The sequence below is a fragment of the Physella acuta genome, unplaced genomic scaffold (assembly GCF_028476545.2).
Source record: "Physella acuta isolate Inbredline_101_S28 unplaced genomic scaffold, ASM2847654v3 ptg000196l, whole genome shotgun sequence".
NCBI classification, from domain to species: Eukaryota; Metazoa; Mollusca; class Gastropoda; family Physidae; genus Physella; species Physella acuta.
In genome coordinates this window covers 158,199-168,184 of record NW_026731715.1, presented here as the reverse complement: position 1 = coordinate 168,184, position 9,986 = coordinate 158,199, and the positions used below count along the sequence as shown (strand labels likewise).

Here is a 9,986-nt window from a genome sequence, read left to right as displayed (position 1 = left end):
TAAGGGTGCATGTGTCTAAATGTGCTAAGGGTGTAAATGTTTTTATGGTGCATGTGTCTATATGTGCTGATGGTGAATCTGTATGGTGCTTGTGTTCAACATGTTGCGTAGACGAACCCTGGCTGCTAACACTGTTGTCTTGTATGAGGGGTGATGCGCTGTAGTTGGTGAGACACAGGATCACCCCTGCTACACCCCTGCTACAGGATCACCCCTGCTACAGGATCACCCCTGCTACACCGCTAGGCCTGCGTCAGGTACCTTGCTTAAAGTGGGCGTGTCGTTACGACAGGTGAGAGATGACAGAAATCATTGGCTGCGACCCGCTCGTGCGGCGTTAGACACAAACTGCTGTACAAGACACGACGGTGCCCATATGAGACAGGACGCCTATATAAGACAGGACGCATATATAAGACAAGACTGGCTTTATAAGACAAGACGTTGCCTACCCTCTCAAGGCCCGGAGAGAAAAAGCTGAAGACGAAAGGTCAGGTGTGTCTTCAAGTTCGCTAGGAATTTATGACGTCTAGCTCATTAGCAGGACCTACGGATTGTGTGAGGTCATTAGCAGGACCTACGGACTGTGTAAAGGCTCGATTATAATAAGCTGTGTAAAGACGATAACGTATACTGACCTTTTTCCCATAAATGGTGGATATGTAATGAGTTTATCGGATTCATGGTGTAGGGATGTCGGTGAGTTATATAGTGATATTGTGATGTGTTACTATGATGTGCAAAGATGTGAGATTGTTGTGTAGATGGATGTTGATGTTCACGTGTCTATGATTGGATGGTGTGCATGACGATTGTATTTCGTACAGTGAATTAAGATATGTGTTAATTAAACCTAGACACAGAAATATTCTGCTAATTACTTTTACACCACCATTTTGAAAACAAAAATCAAATCTAGCAGTTTCAATTATTGGAATATGAAGCGAAAAGGGTACTACAGATACATGACATCAACACTGGTCGTAGATTGTCCAGTTGTAGATTGTCCAGTTGGTCGTAGATAGTCCAGTTGGTCGTAGATTGTTCAGTTGGTCGTAGATTGTCTAGTTGATCGTAGATTGTCCATTTGGTCGTATATTGTCCAGTTGGTCGTAGATTGTCCAGTTGGTCGTAGATTGTCCATTTGGTCGTATATTGTCCAGTTGTAGATTGTCCAGTTGTAGATTGTCCAGTTGTAGTTTGTCCAGTTGTAGATTGTCCAGTTGGTCGTAGATTGTCCAGTTGGTCGTAGATTGTCCAGTTGAAGATTGTCCAATTGGTCGTAGATTGTCTAGTTGGTCGTAGATTCTCTAGTTGGTCGTAGATTGTCCATTTGGTCGTAGATTATCGAGTTGTAGATTGTCCAGTTGTAGATTGTCCATTTGGTCGTAGATTGTCCAGTTGTAGATTGTCCATTTGGTCGTAGATTGTCCAGTTGTAGATTGTCCAGTTGTAGATTATCCAATTGGTCGTAGATTGTCCAGTTGGTCGTAGATTGTCCAGTTGTAGATTGTCCATTTGGTCGTAGATTATCTAGTTGTAGATGTCCAGTCGTAGATTGTCCAGTTGGTCGTAGATTGTTTAGTTGGCCGTAGATTGTCCATTTTATCGTAGATTGTCCAGTTGGTCGTAGATTGTCTAGTTGTAGATGTCCAGTCGTAGATTGTCTAGTTGGTCGTAGATTGTCCAATTGTAGATTGTCCAGTTGGTCGTAGATTGTCCAGTTGGTCGTAGATTGTCCAGTTGAAGATTGCCCAATTGGTCGTAGATTGTCCATTTGGTCGTAGATTGTCCAGTTGGTCGTAGATTGTCCAGTTGTAGTTTGTCCAGTTGGTCGTAGATTGTCCAGTTGGTCGTAGATTGTCAATTTGGTCGTAGATTATCGAGTTGGAGATTGTCCAGTTGTAGATTGTCCAGTTGTAGATTGTCCATTTGGTCGTAGATTGTCCAGTTGTAGATTGTCCAGTTGGTCGTAGATTGTCCAGTTGTAGATTGTCCAATTGGTCGTAGTTTGTTCAGTTGGTCGTAGATTGATAAGTTGTAGATTGTCCAGTCGTAGATTGTCCAGTTGGTCGTATAGTGTCCAGTTGGTCGTAGATTGTCTAGTTGGTCGTAGATTGTCCAGTTGGTCGTAGATTGTCCAGTTGGTCGTAGATTGTCCAGTTGTAGATTGTCCAGTTGTAGATTGTCCATTTGGTCGTAGATTGTCCAGTTGTAGATTGTCCAGTTGTAGATTGTCCAGTTGTAGATTGTCCATTTGGTCGTAGATTGTCCAGTTGTAGATTGTCCAGTTGGTCGTAGATTGTCTAGTTGGTCGTAGATTGTCTAGTTGGTCGTAGATTGTCCAGTTGTAGATTGTCTAGTTGGTCGTAGATTTTCCAGTTAGTCGTAGATTGTCTAGTTGGTCGTAGATTGTCCAGTTGTAGATGTCCAGTCGTAGATTGTCTAGTTGTAGATGTTCAGTCGTAGATTGTCTAGTTGGTCGTAGATTGTCCAGTTGTAGATTGTCCAGTTGTAGATTGTCCAATTGGTCGTAGATTGTCCAGTTGGTCGTAGATTGTCCAGTTGTAGATTGTCCAGTTGTAGATTGTCCATTTGGTCGTAGATTGTCCAGTTGTAGATTGTCCAGTTGTAGATTGTCCAGTTGTAGATTGTCCATTTGGTCGTAGATTGTCCAGTTGTAGATTGTCCAGTTGGTCGTAGATTGTCTAGTTGGTCGTAGATTGTCTAGTTGGTCGTAGATTGTCCAGTTGTAGATTGTCTAGTTGGTCGTAGATTTTCCAGTTAGTCGTAGATTGTCTAGTTGGTCGTAGATTGTCCAGTTGTAGATTGTCCAGTTGTAGATTGTCCAATTGGTCGTAGATTGTCCAGTTGGTCGTAGATTGTCCAGTTGTAGATTGTCCAGTCGTAGATTGTCTATTTGGTCGTAGATTGTCCAGTCTTAGATTGTCCAGTTGGTCGTAGATTGTCCAGTTGTAGATTGTCCAGTTGTAGATTGTCCAGTTGTAGATTGTCCATTTGGTCGTAGATTGTCCAGTTGTAGATTGTCCAGTTGTAGTTTGTCGTTGGTCGTAGATTGTCCAGTTGTAGATGGTTCAGTTGGTCGTAGATTGTCCAGTTGGTCGTAGATTGTCTAGTTGGTCGTAGATTGTCCACTTGGTCGTAGATTTGTAGGTTTTAACTGATAACGTGTATGGTAAACAAAGTAAAATTTACCTTCAAACCGGGCTGTCCATTGGGCAGATGAAGTAGAGTTCACCTGTGTCTGTGACCTCGGCAACTGAAAGGTCAGCACACTGACAAACCGTCTTTACTTTCCCTAACTTGAGTCAAAACAAGATTACATGCTACGGACTTGAACACGGGATATTAGTCGTGTGCTCTACTACCCAACCACTCCGTACCATAAGCTGCACTACATTTAACCGGAATGTAGGTTTTACTTTAAAGTCGTGTAACAAAATGTCTAAACCTGAACCCACTTGAAGATCACCCTAAAGTTTTATAGAAGCGGGTGATGCCCCTTTTAAAGTTGTATTAAAATAACTGCAAGTTTTAAACTAAGATACCTACACTACATTCGGCACAATAGCACATACTACAAGCAATGTTACCGTGATACTACGTCCCGCCATGAGCCTTTCTTATTTTCAGTGATATTTTATTGGTTTGTTGTAAATCTGCAACATTAGTTTTATACTGCCATTATTTGAATTGTGCTTTTGTGTTTCCGCTACAGCGCTGATGCTAAGCCACAGAACCAAGATGGAGGGCGAGTGTAGCCTTGATGAGTTCGCCAAGGTCCTCGCTGAGCAGGGTTACATCAATGACGTCACGTGTTTCACTGACCTGCCCTCCGTGCTCAGCGCCTTTGACGCCCCAGACGCCCTCGACTCCCCCGACAACTTCCACCCCTGCACGTACGAGCACGAGGACCTGTCACGTGTCATGGAGACGGGAAGTCCGTCCCTGCTGGACGCTCCTGAGAATGTCGAGGTCGCTCAATTAGCGCATGCGCCAATTACAGGCGGATTATCTCTGGTTACTGCAAGCTTCCACAGGAATGCGGTCGTTAACCCTTCGTGCCAACCTTTGACCTTTAACCTGTATGACAGGGTACCCCGACATTCGAACATGGCTTTAAGTAATGCATTCATCAGCGAGCCGAACTCTGTGACGTCAGATTTTCTAGGAGACAGTAGGTCTCATCTACCTCACGTGTCACATTTCATCCAATCAGAAGACAGCTTATATCTTGGCAGCATTCACCAACCTGACTTCTCCAACTTTCTGCAGCAGACACCAGCACAGCCTCTAGTGTCCCCATCTAGCACCAACTCCAGCGATTCCGTCGCACATTTTAAATTAAAAACAGCAACAGGAAAAAAACAGAAGCGAAAGCGGAAGAGCAAAGGCTACTCAAAGCCTTCCAAATCTCGCCGGAAGGACGCGAGTACTGAGGTGAAACCCAGACAGAAAAAAGCTAAGACAACCAAGGCAGCAGACAAACCCACGACCAACGACAGCAGCACGTTAGATCTACCTCACGACGACAGCGGGTTCGAGTCTGGGGAAATCGGCGCCACACAAGCAGCAGACAACAAGACTGACCTTGGCAGTTTACCGGTCCAGTCTGAAGGTCAAGCAGTGCCAGAAGAAACTAGAACCCTCCGGCGGTCGTCACGGGCGACACGCAACACGGAGAACTACAACCTGCGGCTCAGCTCGCTGGTCAAACGTGTGGAGACGGAGCGGCGCCAGGAGGAGCCACGCCTGCCCAAGGGAAAGATCAAGCCGCCCCCCTTGAGCAAGTACAGGCGGCGGACGGCCAACGCCCGGGAGAGAGACCGGATGAAGGAGATTAACGACGCTTTCGACAACCTCAAGAGTTCCCTGCCCCACGTCGAGCACGACAGTAAAAACAAGGTGACCAAGTTCACCATCCTGAAGCTGGCCTTGAACTACATCGCGTCATTGAGGGACATGCTGGGGCTGGAGGTCATCCCTCTGGTCATGGACGATGACGTCAGCTCGGACATGTCCTCCCTACGTCCCGCGAGTGTGACCAGCTCAGGCGGGGAGGAGAGCTGTTCCAGCCCCACTAGTGCTCACTCGGAGACCGACCTGCGCGCGTGCCAGTCTGTGACGTCACAGCAGCAAGACTTTGAGTTTTATCTGGAGTGAATTTTTTTTTTCAACTGCTCAAACTGTTCTTCCTACCAAAGTGCCATTTTAATCCTATTTTTAGCTTTATTTCGGTTGAGTGTCATTGTGTATATGAATTGTGTACATAATGTAGCGGGTGTGTTGCTGACATGTGTACATAATGTAGCTGTGCTAGTGTGTTGCTGTGTAAGTGGATACAAGTTCTGTGGTTCACGGCTCTACACTGAGAGGACCTGTCTGGAATAATGATACCTTTCACTTTTTGAGTGATATTTTTATTTACTTAAACTTTGATTCAAACTTTTTTATTAACAAAATGTGTGTACGAGTGTGATTCGAACTCGGACCCCGAGGATAGCGACGAGACGCCTCTTGTATTAGCTCACTGCTCATTGGCTTTATCCCGAATGTTGACCAAACATGGACACACGTAGACAGCCCTCGTGTGTCTTGTACCGTGCAATATACCGTGTCTGTGTCGCTGATCTGTACATATAAACACTGCTTGTTTTTTTTTTTATAAAGTTTATAATATGTCCGTTTTTAAAATAATTTTTGCCATATTTCTTTTACATTTTTGTACTTTAAAAAATACACACTTTGAATTTGATAGACATTGTGTGTGTGTTTTTGTAAGTTTGGACGTTTGTGTGTGAGTGGTAGCTGTGATGTGGTCAATGGTGTTGACTCGAGTCTGAAGCTCACTCAGCCGAAATGGGTACTTGGCGAGAGTTGGGAAATTTACTTAGGTGTTTTTTGTCTCATGACATATCAGACATGTTATCTGTGTCATACGACATATTTATTAAATGCCATCTGGGTTATCTCTTGCATTATCTGTGTCTAAATATTTAAATATCTAATAGCAAAGAAGAAAAAAAAACTTAGTAAACAAAAAAAATTGAACACCTCGCGTAAGGCTATTTATAGCCAGGACGCCATGAGAAAGTTGAATAATGCTAAAGCTTCCTAAAGCCGCAGCTAAAGCACAACAAGATGTAGATTTTCTTGTAACTCTACCACCTTTGAGGTGGAGCGGGCCAACAATTTTGGTTTCCTTTGAAAGTGTCGCCCATCCAATTTACAGCGTCTTAAGGGTCCATTGTGTAGCTTTCACTGGCTAGGCCGGCTTACATGCACGGCCTTGTGACGTCACAACACCTGGAGCTAACCGCCCGTTTATTGGGCTGCACTTTTTGCGGGATTTTTTTTTATGTTAAACTAAACCAAGTGAGAAATGGCCTGTTGTTGTGACTTTAAAACCACGTAAGAAATAACCTGTTGTGACTATTAAACCTTGTAAGAAATGACCTGTTGTGACTTTTAAACCACGTGAGAAATTACCTGTTAAGACTTTAAAACCACGTAAGAAATGACCAGATGTTGTGACTTTTGACACTAAGGGTTATTTATAATCAGAGCAGGGAAATCTATATACAGCGACACATAAAGGTGGGTCACAATTCTGGTGGGTCGCTATTCTCTGGTATATCACCGTTCTCTGGTAGGTCACCATTCTACAGTAGGTCACCATTCTCCATTGGGTCCCCACTCTCCATTGGGTCACCATTCTCCATTGGGTCACCATTCTCCATTGGGTCACCATTCCCCCGTGGTTCACCATTCTCCATTGCGTCACAATTTTCCATTGGGTCACCATTCTCCAGAGGGTCACCATTCTCTACAGTGGGTCACCATTCTCTAGTGGGTCACCATTCTTAATTGGGTCACCATTCTCCAGTGGGTCACCATTCTCCAGTGGGTCACCTTTCTCCAGTGGGTCACCATTCTCCAGTGGGTCACCATTCTCCAGTGGGTCACCTTTCTCTAGTGGGTCACCATTCTCTAGTGGGTCACCATTCTTTATTGGGTCACCATTCTCTAGTGGGTCACCATTCTTCATTGTGTCACCATTCTACAGTGGGTCACCTTTCTACAGTCGGTCACCATTCTCCATTGGGTCACCATTCTTAATTGGGTCACCATTCTTCATTGGGTCACCATTCTCCAGTGGGTCACCATTCTCCAGTGGGTCACCATTTTCCATTGGGTCACCATTCTCCATTGGGTCACCTTTCTCCATTGCGTCACCATTCTCCATTGCGTCACCATTTTCCATTGGGTCACCATTCTCCATTGGGTCACCATTCTATAGTGGGTCACCATTCTTAATTGGGTCACCATTCTTCAGTGGGTCACCATTCTCCATTGGGTCACCATTCTCCAGTGGGTCACCATTCTTCAGTGGGTCACCATTCTCCATTGGGTCACCATTCTCTAGTGGTCACCATTCTCCATTGGGTCACCATTCTCCAGTGGGTCACCATTCCAACCATTCCAGTGGGTCACCATTCCAGAGGGTCACCATTCTCCAGTATGTCCCCATTCACTGTCACCCTCCTAAGTTTAAAGACAAGACTCCACTCAAACTTACCCTGCTCCAATAGTCCAGGCCTATATAAAGGTCATTTGTGTCTGTTGTTTCGTTTCTTTCGGTTTTATTTTTTATCCCAAAATTTCTGTTTATTTTGTTTTATTATGTTCCGCTTTAGCAGACGGTAAACATCGTGTAAACTTGTTTAGATCAAGAATTTAAATGAAAATAATCTTTGATTTAAAAAAAAAAACAGTTTGTTTTTAATGCTTTAAAAAAACACAACAAATGTGAAGTAGATAGCACAGCGCTATAGAAGAGTGAAGTTGTGTTTCTGAAGTGATGTAGTACAGCTACGATATTTTTTGACACTTCGTCTGTTCGGGTAAAAGGCAAGTCGTGTTTGTGTCTTTAAGCGAACTTGAGTATACTAGACCACCCGTCTAAGTACCATGAACTAACGTATAAAATGTCAATTTGGTCTGGTAATATCTCACCAGAACACAGTGCGTGTTACAGGCCGGCATTGAAATTTATTTTTATTAAAAGATAGCAAAGAAGAGATTGAATGGGCTGGGATAATTATATATGCACGTAGGCTATGTCAGTGGTATTCAGCTGGGGATGAATGAAACAGTGCAAGACATTTTCAAGTGGGGAAGACGCTCAAATGAAGTGAATTCGGATTTTTAGAAAGAAAAAAAAAACGGGCTTTATTTAAGGCTTGGTCAATATAATTTAGCTGTGTGTGTGTGGGGGGGGGGGGGGGGGGGGAAGGGGTATTCAAGGTCTCTGTAGTACCAGTCAGCCTTAAGGTTGGTTTTGTATGGAGGGGTATACCAGGGGTAGTAGGTTGGTTAGTAATGTGAGAGGTAGTAGGTTGGTTAGTAATGAGGTTTAGAAAGGTAGTAGGTTGATTAGAAGGTTGGTTAGTAATGAGATAGGCAGTAAGTTGGTTAGTAATGTGAGAGGTAGTAGGTTGGTCAGTAATGAGAGAGGTAGTAGGTTGGTCAGTAATGAGAGAGGTAGTAGGTTGGTTAGTAGGTTGGTTAGTAATGAGAGAGGTAGTAGGTTGGTTAGTAGGTTGGTTAGTAATGAGAGAGGTAGTAGGTTGGTTAGTAGGTTGGTTAGTAGTGAGGTTCTAGACTTGTGACTGTGGCTGTTTCAATGTGGCTGTTCGAAGTTCTAATGTATTTAGCTCGTTGAGTAGACCGTCAAAAAACCGTCAATCACAACTTGATTTGATAGATTATCGATTAAAATATTGGCGATATTTATTGGTCTACTCTGTGCCAGGGCTAACCGAAATACTGACACAGGTTTTTTTAATGAGTACGGTAATCTTAAAACGTGACGTCACCATCTTCTGACAACATCACGTGACTCCCGAGTGGGTATAAGCTCTTGACGTTTTCCTAATAAACTTTTAGAGGAAGCAACAAAACACAACATAGACTTATGGGACGGGATGCGTTGTTTGGTTGTAGAGCGTACGACTGCTAACATTTGGGAAAGTAAAGGTGGCTGTGTATGGTTACAGAAATAGATTAACTCTACTTCATCTGCTATATTGACCGTCAGTTCCGAGATGGTAATTTATCATTTACAACCTATACATAGAAACACAATATTTTCCTAAATACTTGGAACGTATTAAACTTAGAGCGTGACACCAACAGTGCAACATTCCCAAATAATTTACCGGCCAGTTTTTACAGTATCTGCCATCTGTCATCTGTCATGTCATAAGAATGCACGTCATTATCTACACGTTAAACTACTGAAAGAAACACTAGTCCACGCCCACCAATCAGAGGCTAGAAGAGAGATATTTTGGTCACACGACTTTTATAAAAATAAACGAAAACAACATCAAAAACAGGAACACACAATTTGGATTTAAGGAAAGTATTCCGTCTTTTTACAAGCTTTTATTTAACTCACTTCCTCTGTCTGTCGTAAGTCGTCAGTCTAGACGGAAACGCAGGAGTGAAAATTCGGACAGTTCTACTTGACCGACACGATTCACAGTTGGCACGTGGGTCAAGACATGAAGACAATGCAATCTGAAACTAAATTTGACTTAATTGGATGCCTAATTGATTTTTTATGAATTAATTAAAATTTGGACCGAATTAGTAGGCATGTCTAGCCAACCACACCACACGCGTCATCAATAGCTGCGCCATCACGACCACGTAATGGCTGCGTTCAAAAACCATTGCGCGCCTACTGAACGTGATATTCAGTAGGCGCGCAATGGTTTTTAGTCATGTAACTCTATTGTAGATAAAACATGTAAAGTACTGAAAAAAAAATTCATAAAAAAGTTTTAATAACAAGCTTTTATGTAATGATGCACTAAAAAGTAGAAAATAAATTATAGACTACTATTTAAATAACTATAAAGAAAAGCGTGGGTGTCTTCCTTAACATTAGTAAAGGT

General features: G+C 43.1%; 1 protein-coding gene across 1 annotated transcript; it reads left to right on the top strand.

Annotated features, from left to right (window-relative positions):
* Positions 1 to 379: 379 nt before the first annotated feature.
* On the top strand, positions 380 to 6,055 carry LOC131936925 (uncharacterized). Its single transcript, XM_059294055.1, has 2 exons — positions 380 to 699; positions 3,740 to 6,055. Exons 1-2 carry the CDS (start codon positions 666 to 668, stop codon positions 5,182 to 5,184), a joined length of 1,479 nt encoding a protein of 492 aa, XP_059150038.1. The 5' UTR covers positions 380 to 665; the 3' UTR covers positions 5,185 to 6,055.
* The last annotated feature ends 3,931 nt before the right edge of the window (positions 6,056 to 9,986 follow it).

What these genes read in the sequence shown, in the direction of transcription:
- LOC131936925 (XM_059294055.1), top strand. Translation starts at nt 666, where the DNA reads ATGAGTTTATCGGATTCATGGTGTAGGGATGTCG. An exon ending in TTCATGGTGTAGGGATGTCG is followed by an intron (nt 700 to 3,739) that starts GTGAGTTATATA and finishes TTTCCGCTACAG; the next exon opens with CGCTGATGCTAAGCCACAGA.